The following is a 19,485-nucleotide window of genomic DNA, read 5'->3' as shown; positions in this document are numbered from 1 at the left end:
ACTATTTGTGAAAGAATTTAAAATCAGAGTTATTAAGACAAATGTACAATTTGTTGACTATTTATGAGTGAATTTAAAATTGAAATTATTAAGACAAATCTTATATAAGAGGATAGAAATATACATATACAAATTTACAAATTTTTGAGACAAAATTAAGAAACATAAACAATACAAAATATATATATACATAACAAAATAGTAATCTTTTTATTGAACAAAATTTACCATTTAAGTAATTCGTGTGAACGTATCCTCCAGAAAGTTGTTAGAAGCACGAACAAATACATAGTTCCACAAGGAATATTAATCTCAAATCGAGAAATAAAAGCTCGCGAATGTCAGTACTATTTCCGTTGCATAAAAGTTTTGTTTGACATTGAGGAGATCAAGATAGAAACCACATTCGCACAACTCTAACAACCAAATTTCATGACTCATTTATTGGAGAAATTGAAGTAACAAACTTTGATGAAGAAATTGAAGCAACGAAGATTTTTGTTTTCAGACATTGACATTAGATAAAGATGAATAAGAAAGTTTTGGTAAAAAAAAATTAAAAAAGGAATTGTATATACCGAGATAATATGAATGATATTTATAACGGAGACACAAGAAATGAGAGAGTATTGAAGAGAGATGGTTTACGGAGCACACGAATTAAGAAAGAAAGTACGAGGGAATTAAAAGAATTTGTAAAATAAAATAAATTAATTTGAAATTGTGGTTGCTAAAGTAGTGTTTAAAAAACAATTACAAAAAGTGTCACGTCGTGGTGGGTGTAATTGAACGTATTTTGCTGTTATTCTTTTTCTTTTCTAACTGACCACTAAATTCTCAACGGTGAAACGTAAGTAGTGGTGTAGTGTATTTTATTTTTAATTAATTCTTTTATTTTTTAATTGGCCACTAATTTTTCAACCGACGCATGTACAAAGTCGTGTAACATAAATTTAATTTTATTCCAAAAAAAAATTATTTCAAACTTGATATCTTCCTAACCCTCTGTTTAGCTGACACGTGTCAAACTTTCTTTTCAATTGGCCACTCAATTCTCAACCGTAAAATGTGAAATGTGAGGTCGTGCATTAGATTTTATTTTTAATTTATTTTCTTATTTTTTAATTGGTCATTCACTGCATTTCTCATGTAATGGTAGTTTTATTTTTTTCTTAAAAAAAAATCTTTTATTTTTAATTTATTTTTCTTATTTTTTAATTGGCCATTATGACGCATAGAAAAAATTGTAAGTCGTGGTGTATTGTATTTTATTTTTAATTTTTTAATTGACCATTAAATTCTCAACGGATGTATCGTGGACGATGTAACAGATGTTTTATGCTTTTTTTACAAAAAAAAACTTTTTATTTTTAATTCATTCCTTTTATTTTTTAATTGGCCATAAGCACCTTATTATTTCTATTAATAGAAACTTGATATTTTGTTAAAACTCTAGTTTGTTGACACGTGTCAAACTTGCCATTTTATTATGTTTGCTTTATTATAATGTATAGATTTGAAAAGGTATCTTTTATATTGGAGGCTTGTTATAATAGTTAATAGATTAATATTTATGTATTTAGCATAAACTATTGTATTTCGAGTAATTACAGATTGTTTAGTAAAAAAAAAATATAGATTATTTAAGTTAGGTGTTTAACAAATATGTAAATCTCCATTATTAATTTAATTTTATAAAGTGCATTGACATGTAGTATTTTTTGTTAACATTGAATTAACCTATATTAAACTTTTAATATTTGCATCTCTAGCAGACTCTGCAACTGCACTAGCAGATCTAAGTATGTGAAAATATTTATTCGCACACGCAATGCATATAATTAAAGTGAAAACAGACTAAGTTGAGTTAAATTTTATAAGACATAAGTTCAATCTACATTGTAAATGTTAGGCTCTAGTTTGCCTTTTTATATGTCAAAAGTCCAATCTCTAATGTAACCTCCTTTAAAAACTTGACAAAGGTTGAAAGCTTTTTAAAAAACCTTTTTCACTGTTATTTTATAAAAATCTATACCACTCATACTATGATTTTGTAAATAGACAAAAAAAAAATTAATATGACAACGAGTTTAAATTTAATTTCAATATATAACATGATATTTCAGATAATCAAACATTCTATGTTGCAATATGTTTATGATTTAAAAAAAAAACATTAATATTATAATAAAAATAATATAAAAGTCTATTTATATTTAATTAAGTAGGATGAACTAACAAATTTAAATAGATTTTTCAATGATCTTAGTCTTAGTCACAGACATTTTTATTTCAATAGACTTTAAGAAAACTAGTGTAGCCTGAATCTATAGTAGACTATACATATCTCCTATTAATCAATCCAACCTATTTCATCCCTTGGATATAACACCGATCGATCCTCAATTTTTTATTTAATTTGTACAAACCAACGGTATAAGTATAACCAATCGACATTTTTGTACTTATTTAAAAAAAGTGGCAAATATTGGCATTTTGCAAGAATTTGATTGCCAACCTCAAACTCAAAGGATTACGGTACTGTGCCACTAAGCACTGACGTTTTGCGTTTGTTACATCTTTAAATTTTAAATTATTGTGTTTAGTAAGTCAAGATCGTGTATTTTGTCTAACAAAATAACGAAGATTGTGTAGATACAATATTACAACATTTTCAACCAAAGAGTAGAGAGAGAATGGTATTTGTGTATTGACAACAACAGTTTTAATTCGAAATTCAACTTATTTAATTATTCAGTGTTCGGATTCTAAGTTTGTAAGTAAACAAACCTACATCAATTATTGAAACTAAAATATTTGGATTATGTTTTTAAAAGCAAAAATGAACACAAAAGCTATGTTAACACAAGATATGTTAGAAGTACGTTTGACTTAGTTTGAGTATAATTTTAAACACGCTATTAATCAATTTGTATATCAATTAGTTTTTCTTTTACAAGATCTCTATCAATTAATTGAGTGTAATTTAAAAAGATTCCTATAATTGGTATTAATAATTTAAGCATAGCTTTGAATAATTGAATAATATTAATCTATATAAATTAATTAAATAATTAATCTAGCAATATATAGCAATATATCTTATCTCCCATTATTGTAAGGATTCAGTTGGGTAGTCAATGGTGCAATGGATGATGGCAATGGGATTACACTTTAGCTAGCCTACGGAACTTTTCATACAAATCAATTAAAAAGTTAGTTGAAATTTTAATAATAATTGAATATTTTTTAGAAGTATAAATTAATGGTCATATAAATTTTATTTTAAAAATAAAAAATAAAATAATAATTCAATTGATGTCAGTTGAATGAAAAAAATAAATAAAATATTCATCGTTTACTTAATTCTTTTAAATTTCGTTGATATATCATTAAAAGTTAGAATGATTTTTAAGGTTTATTTTGAAGGGAAAAAAGATTTAATTTTCTTTTTTAAAATATTTTAAAAATTACTGAAGTGTGATTAAAAATTACATAATTATATTGTTTTTTAATTTTTTTAAAATCACGAAAATATATTAAAATTTAAACTTAATAGTTCAAAACTCTTACAAATCACCTCCCAAACATGCCCTTAAGCATTGGTCTACGGTACCTATAATTTATAAAGGTAGCTCAATGTGCATATAGAAAAACTTTTTGAAAAAAAGAATAAATTTTTGAAAGTAGAAAAGTTAAGCCGACAAAAGAGGTAGTTAGAAAATTGTGCATGATGTGAGGCATGGAAACAAATAAAGAAAATGTAAAAGAAGTTTGCTGTGAGAATGAAATATATAATTAAAAAATATGGTTGCAGCATATAAAATTTGTAGTCAAATATTAGATATTTTTGTTTTATGGCAAAAAAAAAAACAATATCTTTTCCCTATTGCTAGCTTGATTAGTTCAAAGGGTTATAAAAATAAAAAATTATAAATGCAGATTACAAAATCTAGCATGTATGATTTCATTTACACTGTTGTGATTTCATTTACACTGTATGTGAATAGCTTGGGTAGGGAAGGTTGACTTGCTCTTACTTTGGTCATTTTAATAAACCAAAGAAGACAAAGTCAGAGTAATACAAGTTTTTTAATTAAAACAAGACAATGATTCTTCACAATGTATGCTTTATTATTGTCACTGATAAATTTAAATAAAAGGGTTTATTAAAAAATTGTTATGCAAAAACTATTTAAAATACACTATAGATCTTGTAAGATTTTATTAAGCACTAGTTTTTTTCTTAGGCCTTGAAATAAGTTATGGTTTATCAATTTCTAGTAAAGGGTTGTCCTTGTTTCTGAACAGAAGCTGATTGTTCTTTTTCTATATTTTGTTTCTTGTAAGAAAATACTTTGTCTATATACCTCAATCTTGGTGTTCATTGTTGAGTTATAAACTTTAGAAAATTCTCCTAAATTCATATCAGCACAAATGATCCTAAAAGTTTTCCTTATTTTGGTACTTATTTCAATTATATCTCTCACTTTTAAGGCATACATTGAAGTTGAAAACCAAAATGGTCACAACAATGATCCAATTCTCACCAGCTCAGAATTTTTGAAGCCCGAAAGCATCGAAAAGCAACAAGATGAAGATGCTTCTACATCAGAAAAGTTACACCTAATGAGATTACCATTTAGGCATGGAAATGAGCCTAGAAAACATGTATTGGACTCAACAATCAAAGATTTAGTTAGAATTCAAACTCTTCATAGAAAAGTCATAGAGAAAAAGAACACAAACATCATGCCAAGAGAAAAAGATGTTGTTTTAGCATCTTTGAAATCTTCTAAAGATGAATTTTCAGGTAATAACATGATGGCAACTTTAGTCTCAGGAGCCTCTCTTGGAACAGGTGAGTATTTCATAGACATGTTTATAGGTACACCTCCTAAACATGTTTGGTTAATACTTGATACAGGAAGTGACCTCAATTGGATTCAATGTGTTCCATGTTATGATTGTTTTGAACAAAATGGTTCCTATTATGATCCAAAGGACTCAAGCTCTTTCAAAAACATAAGTTGCCGCGATCCGCGGTGTCCACTAGTTTCTTCCTTAGACCGTTTTGATCTTTGTGAAGATGAAAACCAAACATGTCCTTATTTTTATGACTATGCAGATGGTTCAAACACAACAGGTGATTTTTCATTAGAAACATTTAATATGAACCTCACTTGGCCTAATGGAGATGAAAAAATGAAAAGGGTAGTTGATATAATGTTTGGCTGTGGTCATTTTAATAAAGGGTATTTTCATGGTGCTTATGGTTTGTTAGGACTTGGAAGAGGACCACTTTCATTTTCTTCACAACTACAATCTATTTATGGACACTCATTTTCTTATTGTCTTGATGATTTATTTAGTAACACAAGCACTAGTAGCAAATTAATATTTGGAGAAAACAAGGACCTACTGGATGACCCTAATTTGAATTTCACTACATTGCTTGATGAACAAGAAAGTCCTAATGAATCATTTTATTATCTTAAGATAAAGTCTATTATAGTTGGTGGTGAAATGGTTGATATTCCTGAACAAATTTGGAATTTTTCATTAGAAGGTGATGGTGGTACAATTATTGATTCTGGTTCAACATTGACTTATTTCCCTAGCATAGCTTATGATATTATTAAAGATGCATTTAAGGAGAAAATTAAACTGCAACCAATTTATGAAGTTGATTTTGTTATGGATACTTGTTACAATGTATCAGGAGGGAAGCAAGTGGAGTTGCCTGAGTTTGGAATTCATTTTGCTGATGGGTCTGTGTGGAATTTTCCAGTGGAGAATGTTTTTTATCCATATGAATTAAATGAAGTTCTTTGTTTGGCAATTTTGGAAACTCCTCATCACTCTTCTACAATTATTGGAAACTTATTGCAGCAGAATTTTCATATTCTGTATGATATTAAGAATTACAGGTTGGGATATTCTCCAAGGAGGTGTGCTGAGGTTTAGCTATTTAGTATTTTTTTTCAAAATACATCTGAGTTTATTTATGTATCAGGAAAGTAACCAACTTGACAATTTTTTTCTTTTATGTTTTTTCAATATCTTTAAGTTTAATTTAATTTCTATTTAGGTCACTTAAATTTAATTTAATTTTTATTTAGGTCCTTTAAGTTTTTACTTTTCTGATTTAGTAAATTACATTATATTTATTTCGTTAGTCATTTGTTTTACTTTAAGCAACGACTAATGAAATATATTATCATTACAAGTTTCACCAAATTTTACAACAATAAATAACTCGTATTAAACTTTTAAAAAACAATCATCAAATCTTATATATGATTTATATTTTTAATTTTTTCTACAACTATTTAGACACATATAGCTTTTACAAACTTTGTAATAAAGATATATCTACATAATCAATATCATTAAGTTCATTCACTTGTAAAATAACTTAGATAATCGACTTATTATGCTGTTTGAATTACATATTAATAGTAATTCAAAAAAATAGTCAAATTAAGGGGTCTACACGCACAATTTAATATAACTTAAAAGTTAATAGTAAAAACAAAATATAACTTAAATGAACTAAATTGAAAAAATAAAAAGTTAAAGGCTATAAAAAAAACTAAACTAAACATAAAAAATTAAAGTCTTGCAAAAAAAAAAATATAAAAGATCAAATTGTTACTTTCGTAAAACATAAAAGGTCTAAAAAAAAAGTGTATATATATAGAAAATGGAAGAGACGCAACACTAGGAGTGTTTATGGGGTAAAAATTGATTTGAATTAGACCACATTAATGATTTTGTTCAATTTTTAAAAATCACATTCAAATCAAATTTAGTGCAGTTTTTAACCGGTTTGAAATTGGTTTATAAATATAAATCAGTTTGATATTTTGAACATGTTTTTAGTTAAAAGATATTTCAAACTATTTCTTCGGAAAAAAAACTTTTGAAATTCTTTTAAAAAGAAAATATCATTTTTTTCGAGAAAAATAGATTTAAAAAATTTTGATGTAAAAAAGATTTGAAGAAAAAAGTTTCTATTACTTTTTGAAAAAAATAAGCAAAAATATTTTATGAAGAAAAAAAAATGCTTTCTATTTTTTGTCAAAAATTTTTGAAGAAAAAAATGATTTGAAATATTTTTTGATTTTAAAAGAAATTTTGAAAATTTTCTAAGAAAAAAAGGTTATAAAAGTTTTAAAATTATTAAATTGGTTTTTAAATTAAATTTTATTTATTGGATTGTTTTAAATATATGGTTCAATTCGATAATCATTTAATTGATCTGATTTTTTTAGTGCAATGCAATTTAATTTAACAATATAGTTGAATTTTATTTTACACATCCCTATGCAACACAATGACTTCTCACAAGGTCAACTATTTTAGTATTATTATGACTCTGACATAATTAATAGTTAAGTTTTGATGGAATGTGATGTATTAATAGTTATTTAAGTTCAGTCGCTTTACTTCAAATTTTAATATAAAAATTCAAAAAAAAAAAATGGTTTCTCATTTATACTTACTTAGTGGTCACACCATAAACATGTAAGTGACTTGTTCAATAAAAACTTAGTCAAGCATTGATAAAAAAAAGAAATTTAAAAATCCAATATGACCGACAAATCTACACGAATTGAAAAACCGTCTAACCGATGCAAAAATAGGGAGAAATGTATCTCTCACCCGCTCACCTTCACCTCTCATCCCTCAAACTAGGTAAAAAGATAATTTTATATTTTTTTACTTCATAATACTTGATAGTCAATTTTTTTTTGGAAAGTTTAAAAGAAATTCGAAACTTTTGATTAATGTCAAACTTTCAAAATGTAATTTTTACAAAAGTTTTAAAAAAACCGAAACTTTAGATGAATGTAAAACTACTTAAATGCAACTTTTCAAATGTTTTAAAAAAATTCGAAATATTATATGAATGTGAAACTTTCGAAATGCAAGCAGAATTTTAAAAAAATTTAAAAAAATTCAAAACTTTGGATCAATATGAAACTTCCGAAATGTAATTTTTATTTTTTTTTAAAAAAAAAACTTTAGATGAATGTGAAACTTGCGAAATGCATTTTTTTTCAAAAGTTTTAAAAAATATTTGAAACTTTAGATGAATGTGAAAATTTTGAAATAAAACATTTTCATATTCTTTTTTAAAAATTTGAAAATTTGAATAAATGTGAAACTTTTCAAATACAATTTTTCCATGATTTCTATAAAAAAAATTCAAAAACCTGAAATTATCAAAATGTTACTAATTTAGACAAATTTTATTTTTATTATTTTTTATTTATTAAATCGGAGGAAAAATAGGAGGAATTTGTTAACAAAATACATTTTATTAAGGACATTTTATTTATTTTAGCACGTCTATTAAATATATTTTGTTTTATTTTATTAATATTATTTTAATTTTTTATAAATGTTTTTGTTATTTTTTATTTATTAAATTAACAATAATTTTTATTATTATTATTTTTGTTTATTTGATTGAAGAAAAGACAAGAGGAAGTTGTTAACAAAATAAAATTGTGTTCTTATATGTTGTAAAATATTATGGACACGTTCTTTCTTTTAACACGTCTACTCAATCGCACATGAATTTTTTTTTATTAAATGTATTTTGTTTTCATTTTTTTTAATAATTATTGTTTTGTTAAATTTAAAATTAAAAAAAATTAACCGTAGTACATGATCGCATTCCGGGATGCAACCTCTTATTGAAAGAAAATATTTCTTCATGTGGTTGCATCATTTTTTAATATATATTTTTAAATATCTATACAATATAATAAAGCAAACATAATATTTTGCCAAGTTTGACACGGTCAACTAAATAGAGTGTTAGACAAATACGAAGTTTCTATTAATAGAAATAACCACCTCATTATGCTTAAGAAAAAAATAAATAAAACTATTGTACATCATGATGTGATATGATGCATCCGTTGAGAATTTAATGGCCAATAAAAAAAAATGAATTAAAAGTAAAATACAATCAATTACAAAAAAGACTTATAGTTTTTTGAAAGTAATGGTTAATAGAAATAACTAGTTATGCAAAACTTCCATTGAATCAGGATTTGATGGGTAAGTTGAGAATTTAGTGGTTATTTAAAAAATAAGAAGAATTAATTAAAAATAAAATACAATCAATTATACAACTAACATTTTTTGAAAGTAATGGTTTTTTAAACACTAATTTAGACTTCAAATTAATTTAATTAAAAAAATTATTTTATTTTATGAATTTTTTTAGTGCAACTTTTCTTCTTAATTCGGCATCAGCTATTAACTGTCTCTCCTCAGTAATATTATCATTCGTATTATCTCATTTATACACAATTCTTGATCTTTCTCCGATGTCTGAAAAAAAAAAAAAAACAAGATTTTGTTGCTTCAATTTCTCAAAAGAATGAGTAATGAATTTTGCTTGTTAGAGTTGTGCGAATGTGATTTCTGTTTCATCTGAATGTCAAACATAAATTTTATGTGATGGAAATGGTATTGATGGATGACAATGTTTAATTATTTCTTTTATAAATTCAAAGTTTTAAATTATACACAAACTTATTTGTTAAATTATTAATTTAACAAATTTCTGTTTGATATTTTTAGGGTGATAAAATTACAGCAACAGTCTTATTTCTTTCTCGATTTGAGACTAATATTCGTGAGGGGATGTGTACAACTTTCGTTCTCTTAGTGTTGCGTCTAACTCTGGAGTATATAGAAAAATAGATATCAATTCAAATTGAATTTGCAAAATAGTACAATGGTCTGAAATGTTAACATGAATTACTTGGTTGATAAATTTATTTCAATCTGTTATTTTATTTTAGTTATCCACAGTTTAATCATTATTATTTTAGGAATGTTATCAACATAAAATTTAAAGTTATTGAGTTAGAGTAGATGAGTGAGAAATTTTATACTATATAATTTTTTTTAGTATTTAATAACTTTTTCTATTAATTATTAACTAATCTTATTTTCTTTATGTAGTAGTATAAGGATTGAATGTGCACTGTTTGGATCTTATGTTGATAAACTTAATGCATATTTGTAATCTAGTTAATCCGTTTATAATCAAAATGTTGTTGTAGTTGCTCATTTTCTAAAAGTGAAGATGTGTTTAATGATAAAAGCCAACTACAAAATGCAATGAATTGTACTAAGTTTTTATTTAACCTTGAAATTTTTGAATCACAAGATTTTGTTGCTTCAATTTCTCAAAAGAATGAGTAATGAATTTTGCTTGTTAGAGTTGTGCGAATGTGATTTCTGTTTCATCTGAATGTCAAACATAAATTTTATGTGATGGAAATGGTATTGATGGATGACAATGTTTAATTATTTCTTTTATAAATTCAAAGTTTTAAATTATACACAAACTTATTTGTTAAATTATTAATTTAACAAATTTCTGTTTGATATTTTTAGGGTGATAAAATTACAGCAACAGTCTTATTTCTTTCTCGATTTGAGACTAATATTCGTGAGGGGATGTGTACAACTTTCGTTCTCTTAGTGTTGCGTCTAACTCTGGAGTATATAGAAAAATAGATATCAATTCAAATTGAATTTGCAAAATAGTACAATGGTCTGAAATGTTAACATGAATTACTTGGTTGATAAATTTATTTCAATCTGTTATTTTATTTTAGTTATCCACAGTTTAATCATTATTATTTTAGGAATGTTATCAACATAAAATTTAAAGTTATTGAGTTAGAGTAGATGAGTGAGAAATTTTATACTATATAATTTTTTTTAGTATTTAATAACTTTTTCTATTAATTATTAACTAATCTTATTTTCTTTATGTAGTAGTATAAGGATTGAATGTGCACTGTTTGGATCTTATGTTGATAAACTTAATGCATATTTGTAATCTAGTTAATCCGTTTATAATCAAAATGTTGTTGTAGTTGCTCATTTTCTAAAAGTGAAGATGTGTTTAATGATAAAAGCCAACTACAAAATGCAATGAATTGTACTAAGTTTTTATTTAACCTTGAAATTTTTGAATCAGTTTATTTCAAACTAAAGTAAGGTTAAAAGTAAATTAGAAGTACTACCAACTAACTTATTCAATTTTTATTTATTGAAATACTAACTTTATAATATGAATTGACATATCCAATGTTTTTACAGAACATGACCAATTTGAAATACTATGAAGAGAGGGCAATACTTGCTCCGACTCATGATACTGTAAATATCGTTAATGATTATGTTTTATCATAAATGACATGTGAAGAAAAGGAATATAATAGTTCAGACTCAATTGTCTTTTCTGATGAAAATTGTGTTGTGCATGGAGATTGGTTCACACCTGTATTTTTGAATGACGTGAACTGTTCAGGAATTCCAAATCACCGATTAAGATTGGTGTTCCAGTCATGCTTTTGAGAAACATTGATCAAACTAATGGACTATGTAATGGAACAAGATTGCTCATAAATGAACTGTGTATAAATATTATTGGACCAACCATGTGATCGCGGGAAAAAACATCGGTGATAACATTTATATAACAATGATGAATTTGGTTCCATCTGATTCAGAGAAAATAGTTTCCATTGTCGTTGTGTTTTGCAATGACCATACATAAAAGTCAATGTCAATCTTTTCTCAAATTGGGTTGTACTTAAAGCGACGTGTACTTAGTCATGGTCCGTTATACGTGACTATTTCACGAGTAAAGTATATGGATGAATTGAAGATTGTTATTTTAGACGAAGTAAAACTATGCGCCGGCACAAAAAATGTTGTAAACATGTAGATGATATTCTTTTTACGGTTTATATTTGTTTATTGTAAGTTATTTTTTTTGTATGGAATTGAATTGATAATAAAATTTAAATTATATCTTTAATGTCAATACCAATAAAATTATGTCTTTAATATTAATAATTCAAGTTGTTATATTATATAAATTAATATAACAATATATTTATCAAAATTGGTTACACACTAGTACCATATTATAGTTAGTTTTTTTTCTCTTAAATATATAAATAAAAATTCCTAATTAAACAGATTTTTTTTTTAATTAAAAAAAGTCTGAATAAATTAGATTACAGATTCATAAAAATAAAGAGAGAGATACATCACCCACCACCAAACGAGTGTTTGAGATATTTAGGGCACTGAGAATTGAATAGACAACTTCGTGGATGCGAGAAAATTCTTTACAATGAAACATACTATCACTAATTAATAATTAATAGTATATCAAAAGTTGGGTAGAATAGTTACGGCGAGACTTTATTATTGTACGTTGAATATTTAATTTAAATTTCACCAAAAAAAAATGTTAAATTTAAAATTGATTTACACGATCTTCTTCTCCCGTTGTCTCTTTCGCCTCTCTTTCTGCTCAGGTCAGTTCTGATTCTCACTCTCTCCCTCTTAACTTCAAGATGGACCCTAAAAACACACAAATTTCAAACTTTAAATGAATAACTGTATTTATTACTCCTTATTTATGGCTACCCCCAATTTCTTTCAACCCTGATTTTCCTTCTTCTGCTTCATTATTGCTCATTGCTTCTTCTCTTCTATTCTCCTCGGTATAATTATAATATGCTAACCATTTTATCACTTTATTATTATTATTATTATTCAACGACCTTTCCTTTCATTACTACTTACTTAACTTAGCTGTATTTTCTGCTTGTGTTGTTTTTTTGTTTCTGAAGAATTTCAACCTATGGTAATGGATGGCTAGTTATTATCATGTCACGTGTGTTTATATGCTTTGATTCCTAATTAAGCTTTTTATCAAAGTCATATTAAGTGGACTAAATTAAATAATCACTAACCACGTTTTGGTTGACACGTTTTTCTATTCCAAAGGTCATTCAATTTTATTTTCCTAAACAAAATTATATATTGTAGTTATTGTTTTTTTTTTTGAGGAAGATTCCAATTTCCACCCTTTTCTATTATTCTATGCTTCAATATTCTTTTTTTTCTTTCTTTTTTTTGGGGCTGTGGCTCACATGTCATCATACTTTTATGTCTTTGATGCAGTTTGGTTTGATTTTGTGATTTTCAACAAAGGGATTGGATGGGAATTCCTTTTTCTTTTGGTTTCTTAGCTTCTTATGCTGCTGATGTTTCATCTTATGACTTTGCTGTTCCAAGTAAAGAAATTCAATGGCTGGTTTCAGTCTTCGCCGGTATCGTCTTCAGTCTTACTGTAAGTAATATCATTTGTTGATTAATTTTTGTCATTGACTTTTATGTTGCAAATGCTTCTTAAGGAATTATAAACTAATTAACTGATTGGGATTTATTTTGATGTCTTTTTGGTGGAGGAGCTGAAATGCTTAATATCATTTCAGAAATGTCTTCCCTTGAATTCATGTAAGATGAGTGATGACTAAATTAGATGATGGAGTTAACATAAAATATATGAAGGAATTAATATTTGTCAATTATATGCATGTAAGCAGGATGAGTTATGGAGTATGAAATTCATTATGTACTGTAGTAATTACTGCTAGTCTATTCTTGATATCGGTTCTATTTCACATTTTGAATGTAATTTGGAGATTATGTATTTTATCATAATGATGCTATCTATAATTAACTGGGTATCATCTGCTTTATAGCATAAAAGCACAAAAAAGAATTTAAGCGGAAAAGCTTCCATTGCTGTGCATTTTGTAATGAAATTACTGGTAAAGACTTTGTTTGTGATGATGGAGGGTCAATCGGGTAGTTTTGGGATATCCATGGACTGAAATTGAAATTGTGCTTACTCTGGTTTTAGGAAAAAAGTATTTGTTTAAAGTGTTCTACTGGTTTATTCAGTTCAGAGAAATGTGGTTCAGTCTTATTGTTTAGTTTTTATTACTCACAAAATAGTTTTTCATAAATATCGACACAATTCCTTTAATATTAATTCCTAAGAAAACTTTTACTTGACTGCTTTACTAGTTAGCAAAAGATGTGCATAAATAAGTTGTCTTGTCATGGAAAATCATATGTTGGGAGAAGTCAACCCTTTAGATGGATCTCAATTAGCTTAAGGGGTTAGTCTCATGCTCTCAGTAGTTGCGTGCGGGGATACCTCGGTTTACCAAAACGAAAGTTGTCCTGTCAAACAAGTTAGTGAATATTCCTTTATGGCTTTTATGATCAATTGGATTGGGATTAATAGAAGCCTGTAAAGTCTCTCTGTGTAATATTTTATTGGTTGAGTCTTTATCTAGGAAGAATTCAACTCTGACCATTTGTTTTTGTATTTTCAGTTCCTTTAAGTCGTGGTTATTTGAGAGGGTATAATAAGAATAGATTCAGAACTGTTAGGTTTAGATGCACATGGTGTTCTTTCATTTACTTTCTGTTTGTTCTTCTTGTTAAATATATGTCCAGTTTATCTGTGATTAGATAATGCAAAAAGGTTTCTTGTCATATTAAAGTCACTTCATTTAGTTATTTTGATCATTTTTTATTTCTTTCTCATAGGTGTATAGATTGACTGCTATTTTCAGTTATCGGTTCACGGCATACAGAAAACTGAGCAGTGCTGGGAAAGTTGAATGGAATAACCGGTAATGCCTTTGTATAATCATTTCTTTTTGAATTGATTTTGCCCATAATTGGGTTTTACATTAACTATAATACTTTTTGCAATGCAGGGGATTCTCAACATTTCATGCTCTCTTTGCATCCTTTACGTCATTTTACCTCTTGATCTTATCAGATCTCTTCAAGGATGATTCACAAGAAACGCTTGTTGTTAATAGATCATCTACTTTCTCAAATTCAGTATTGGCGGTAGGTTGATGATGATATAAGCAAAATTTGACTTGTTTGATTTAACAGAAATTGATTTTTAAGTTCTTTTACATTTTAACTAGATTCAAGCTTTTGGTAAATATTATTTCATTCCTTATAATAATTTTTCCATCAATGGAAGAGGAGACATACAACACCTTTTCAATCTACAAATGAACCTGTCATATTATTTGGCAACTTTTTATAAGCAATCTGGAACCTATCCTGTCATGTCCTGTTTCCGACTTTCTGTTATATTTCAATCTTCCTGTTTCTTGTAATTGTTTGATATCTCTCATCTTTGTTATTCTCGTTAGTTAGTAACATTATTGTTGGGCATTATTAAAACAATGATTGTCAATTTAGCTTATTTGTTACTTTTTCTCACGTATCTTCCCTCCCCACTCTTCTTTTTACAGTTCTCTACAGGCTATTTTCTAACAGATATGGCGATGGTGATTTGGAATTTTCCAGCTTTGGGTGGCCTGGAATATGTAAGTCAAAAAGATATTTTGGCTTATTTACTTTGTGATTTTTTAATTTAAATTTGCAGTTCCTGTCTTCACTTTTAATTACATAATTGTCACATTGTTTTCATTTAGTTTCCTGCTTTCAAAGTTTTGTATAGGTATAGGAAACAAAGAAAACAATGCAAAAATATATCACCTTGTTTTCCTTTATTTCTTGTTTTCAAAGTTTTGTACAGGAAACAATAAAAAAAAAGTAGTTTTTGCTGAATGATTTCACCATTTCCAATACAAAACTGAAAACAGCAAACTAAATGAAAACAAAGTGAAATTTTTGTAATTAATTTAAGAGTAAAAACATGAAATGAAAGTAGAAAAGGCTTTCTCAAACCAAAATATCATTAGTTATTAAATATGTATGTATATATATATATATATATTTGAAGATCTGTACTTTCATATTCTTAGTTATGCGAGCTAACTTCATTCATTGAAGGTTCTACACCACGGATTGTCCATGTTTTCAATAGTCCAATCTTTGCTTAGTGGTCAAGCACAGATCTACATATTAATGGTTCTTTTCTCTGAGAGCACAACTTCTTTTGTAAATCTAAGATGGTAAATCTGTTGTTCCGACATCCATTTGCTTGCATATACTTTTTTTCAACATTGATTTCTTACTTTAATTACATAAATACAGGTACTTGGATATTTCTGGTCTTAAGAGCTCCAAACTTTACATCTGGAATGGCGTTGCGTTGTTCTTCGGGTGGTTGGTACTGTCTAATATACTCTTGGTCTCAATTCTAATTCCATTATAGTAGTACCTGAAGGAGTTGCTTATGGCCTTGATTTTTATTATAGGACTATCAAAGGGTTCTGACAAATTCAAAATATTGCATACCTTTTTTGTATATGTTCTCAAATGATTTTGGTGGCTCACTAGGCTTATACAATAACTAAATTATTTTAAATATGCCAATTTTGCTTCCTAAATTTAGATATATAATAAATCAATGATAGATAGATATTTGTATGCCTATCTCATCCACTAAGAAACATAGGTAGCATTTGGTAGACATATTAGAATTAAACAAAACAGAACATTTGAGTTTTGTTCTATGTGTGGTGCAAAGTAAAAGCAGGACATGAACTAAAAAATTTTTGTTCTATTAAAACGAGGGAAAGGGATCCTCGACGCCCCCTATGCATTCTTCTTTTTATTACTAAAATTTTGGGGTGATTTGAGATATATAGAGAAAATAGTTTTGCCCCACCTAATGGCACACTATTATGTTTATTCCCAAAGCTATAGTAATGGAAGAAATAGAAAGATTAAGAAGTAGAGAAAACCCATTTCCTAAAGTGATTAGAGTAAAAAAGAACAAAACCAAACAGGCTATTCCGTGTCATTCTACTCATGTGCCAAACATTACTAGTGTTAAATATCAAAAACAATTTTGGTGTCTTCACCAAGCATAGTAAGCTTTTGGAATAGTTCACTGCAGTGTTATCAATTATCTGCTATGGCTACACCATGGCAGATTGTGGCAGTGGATTTTTGGCAACCGCCATGGCCTATCTGCGAAGGATGGCAGCAGCACTATGATGTTTTATGGCAGATTTTTGACTTTCCGACATGGTCCACCATCCGCAGTCAATAACACTGTTTGATTGTTGACATGGTATCGAAGTCTATAGCCAATTGCTTTAAGAATTCGATCACACCATTCTCATTCTTCTGACTTATTTCAGTATAAGATGGAGGTTATGTTGGCCACACTTTAAGTTGAAAGGGCTACTGTTTGAGGAAACATGTTTAAGATGTAAAACTATTTATGTGCCTTCATTAACGACTTCAGTTTTCGGGATAGTTGGTTTTTGATACAGCATGCTTTGAATACTAGAGCTAATATTTGTTTGAAACAACAAATAGAGAAATTGGTTCTTTTGATGTCAGCAAGAGCTCTAATTCTAAAATTTATCATGACCATCAAGTTTCTTAGTTCTAATGATTGTAAATTGTAAAGGAAGTATGGAATGCTTAACTCCTTTATCTTTTTTGTGCTGCAGGTGGCAAGGATTTTCCTGTTCATGTATTTGTTTACTCACCTGTGGACCCATTTTGATGAGGTGAGCATGTTCTTTGTGATTCCCCATCACATACATAACTTAACAGTGATTGTAATCTAGTGAATAAGTCCAATCTTTTTCTCCCCTATTTCAGGTCAAGGAGGTTTTCCCAATGGGTTTCTACAGTTTGCTTGCGGTGCCTCCTGTGTTGTCAATGATGAATTTATTTTGGTTCTGGAAGATTGCCAAGGGCATGGTAAAAACTCTTTCCAAAGCAAAACATAGCAAGTGATTCCACTCCATTTGGTGTTGCTCTATACTTGATGCATAAAATGGTCATTGCATTGCTTCAGTACAGTTGCACTCAACAATTTTTATTTTTTTTATTTACAATACTTATAAGAATCGGTACAATTGTATATTTGGCATTACTGAATTGAGTAGTATTTTTACGATTAAATTTATTCTTAAATCACTGTATTCTTAAAATTGTCAGCATTAAATCAAATAGGTGTCACTAGTGGTTGTGTTCTTCAATACATCATCATGAGATCATCCATGAAGACAGGATTATAACTTTTGTAAGAGTTGTTTCTCTTCTTCAATTGAGTGACATGCGTTACTCTATAGATAGAATAACTTCTACACTTCTTTATAAAATGGATCTTTTAAAAGATTGATCCATCATTAAATTGAGTTTGAAGCTCACTTTTATTATTCATCATATTTCAAGTATGACTCAAATAATCTCAATTTCACCGCAACCCATTTTTCAATTTTATATATAAAAAATAAATTATATAATTTCCTATATGTATGTGTCCATAATCAACGCCACGAAAATACTACTCTTTCTTCCTACCGATTTGGATCAGAGAGTAGTGGTAAGTTGTCATCATTGTTGCTTTTGTAGCCGATTCCAAATTCGACAAAGTTTAGATCTACAGCATAAAAGCTTCCATGGTATTAAAGTGGCTTTGTTTCAATTAAATGAAACGTAATAAAAATTGATTGAGTGTGGAGGGTGCATAATAATACGGTGAGCTATAGAAAAAATCAAAGGTTAGAGATTGTGGTGTAAAATGGACCCATACTTTTATAAGTGCATGCCACAACAACCCTCTTTTGAGTGCCCACAAGAGAAAATTTGGTATCTTTTTTTGTCTGTTACAAGAAAATAGGTATATCTTATGTAAATTACTATTGAGAGTCATGTTTATTGGAATTGTGTGATTCATATCAAGGATATCAATAAAATTTCCTAAAAGAAGAGTGGTATAATTGTTGGAACAAATTTGATTCTTTTAAAATATGAAGTTGATAAAGTGAGTGAATCGATAATAATGTTATGATTACTTATGATTTGTTGTATGTATACATAATATCAATTATTCATCTGATTGTCAATAGTTGATATTGTTTATTTTATTTACTAAATTGAGTGACTCATTTTAAAAGTATCAAATCCAATTTGAACTCTTAAAAGTCATCTATCAAATTCTTAAAAGTCATCTATCAAATTGGATAATGAGTTGGAATAATACATGTCAAGTATTATGATTGTTAGAAGAGAGAAAAAATAAAAAAGAGACTGAAAAAAAAAAAAAGATAAAGAGTTGTATTATAGTGTTGCACACATTCTTGTAGCAGAGGATCTGGATCTCATATTTCTATCCCTAAACTGTTACAATTGTTTGATCCCCCAAGAGAATAATACCTCACACTACTCATGGGATGCAATGATGCATGATATGCTCACAAAATAGAGTAAACAATGTCGTTTTTATTTTTAATAAAAATATTTTTTCAAAAAACTTTTATTATGAAAAAGTCGTTTATAATTTTACAATAAAAAAAATGTAAGAAGATTATGTCTATTACTCGGTCAAATCAAAATAATTGTTTAAATGTTACTGTCTCACTCATGTCCGATCTCTGTATTTTGTTATTAATTAATTAAATAGTATTATTAATGAGTAATTAGTATTTTATTATTATTTATTACTAACATTTCATTTTTTAATTGAAAAATAATTTGGTGGCTAGAGGTTGGATATCGAGGATGAAACTCCTCCACTCTAAACAAAGAGAATAAATAAATAAATAAACATGCATTCTCAAGATATAGGAATTAGATTATTTCCTGGGAATGGAGAATCTA

The 19,485-nt window shown here is 27.5% G+C and overlaps 2 protein-coding genes across 3 annotated transcripts; both read left to right on the top strand.

Annotated features, from left to right (window-relative positions):
* Positions 1-4,179: 4,179 nt before the first annotated feature.
* On the top strand, positions 4,180-6,106 carry LOC101490174 (aspartyl protease family protein 2-like). The gene has a single exon (XM_004500411.4). The coding sequence runs from the start codon at positions 4,438-4,440 to the stop codon at positions 5,965-5,967; it is 1,530 nt and encodes a 509-aa protein (XP_004500468.1). The 5' UTR covers positions 4,180-4,437; the 3' UTR covers positions 5,968-6,106.
* Positions 6,107-12,239: 6,133 nt separating this feature from the next.
* LOC101491570 (uncharacterized) lies at positions 12,240-17,861 on the top strand. Of its 2 annotated transcripts, none has more exons than XM_004500356.4 (9): positions 12,240-12,377; positions 13,030-13,198; positions 14,473-14,558; positions 14,646-14,784; positions 15,204-15,278; positions 15,748-15,869; positions 15,952-16,027; positions 17,325-17,384; positions 17,479-17,861. In XM_004500356.4, the coding sequence occupies exons 2-9, from the start codon at positions 13,067-13,069 to the stop codon at positions 17,614-17,616; spliced, it is 828 nt and encodes a 275-aa protein (XP_004500413.1). In that variant the 5' UTR covers positions 12,240-12,377; positions 13,030-13,066; the 3' UTR covers positions 17,617-17,861. The 2 variants fall into 2 exon arrangements, with proteins under 2 accessions (XP_004500413.1, XP_004500412.1); XM_004500355.4 differs by lacking the exon at positions 12,240-12,377 and adding an exon at positions 12,427-12,566.
* The last annotated feature ends 1,624 nt before the right edge of the window (positions 17,862-19,485 follow it).

This window comes from Cicer arietinum, chromosome 5 (genome assembly GCF_000331145.2).
Source record: "Cicer arietinum cultivar CDC Frontier isolate Library 1 chromosome 5, Cicar.CDCFrontier_v2.0, whole genome shotgun sequence".
Lineage (NCBI taxonomy): Eukaryota > Viridiplantae > Streptophyta > Magnoliopsida > Fabales > Fabaceae > Cicer > Cicer arietinum.
This window is presented reverse-complemented; position numbering and strand designations above follow the sequence as displayed.

Coding starts and splice junctions, on each gene's coding strand:
- LOC101490174 (XM_004500411.4), top strand. CDS start 4,438: ATGATCCTAAAAGTTTTCCTTATTTTGGTACTTATTTCAATTATATCT.
- LOC101491570 (XM_004500356.4), top strand. CDS start 13,067: ATGGGAATTCCTTTTTCTTTTGGTTTCTTAGCTTCTTATGCTGCTGAT. Junction 14,559..14,645: donor AAAGTTGAATGGAATAACCG/GTAATGCCTTTG, acceptor TTTGCAATGCAG/GGGATTCTCAACATTTCATG. Junction 16,028..17,324: donor CGTTGTTCTTCGGGTGGTTG/GTACTGTCTAAT, acceptor TTTGTGCTGCAG/GTGGCAAGGATTTTCCTGTT.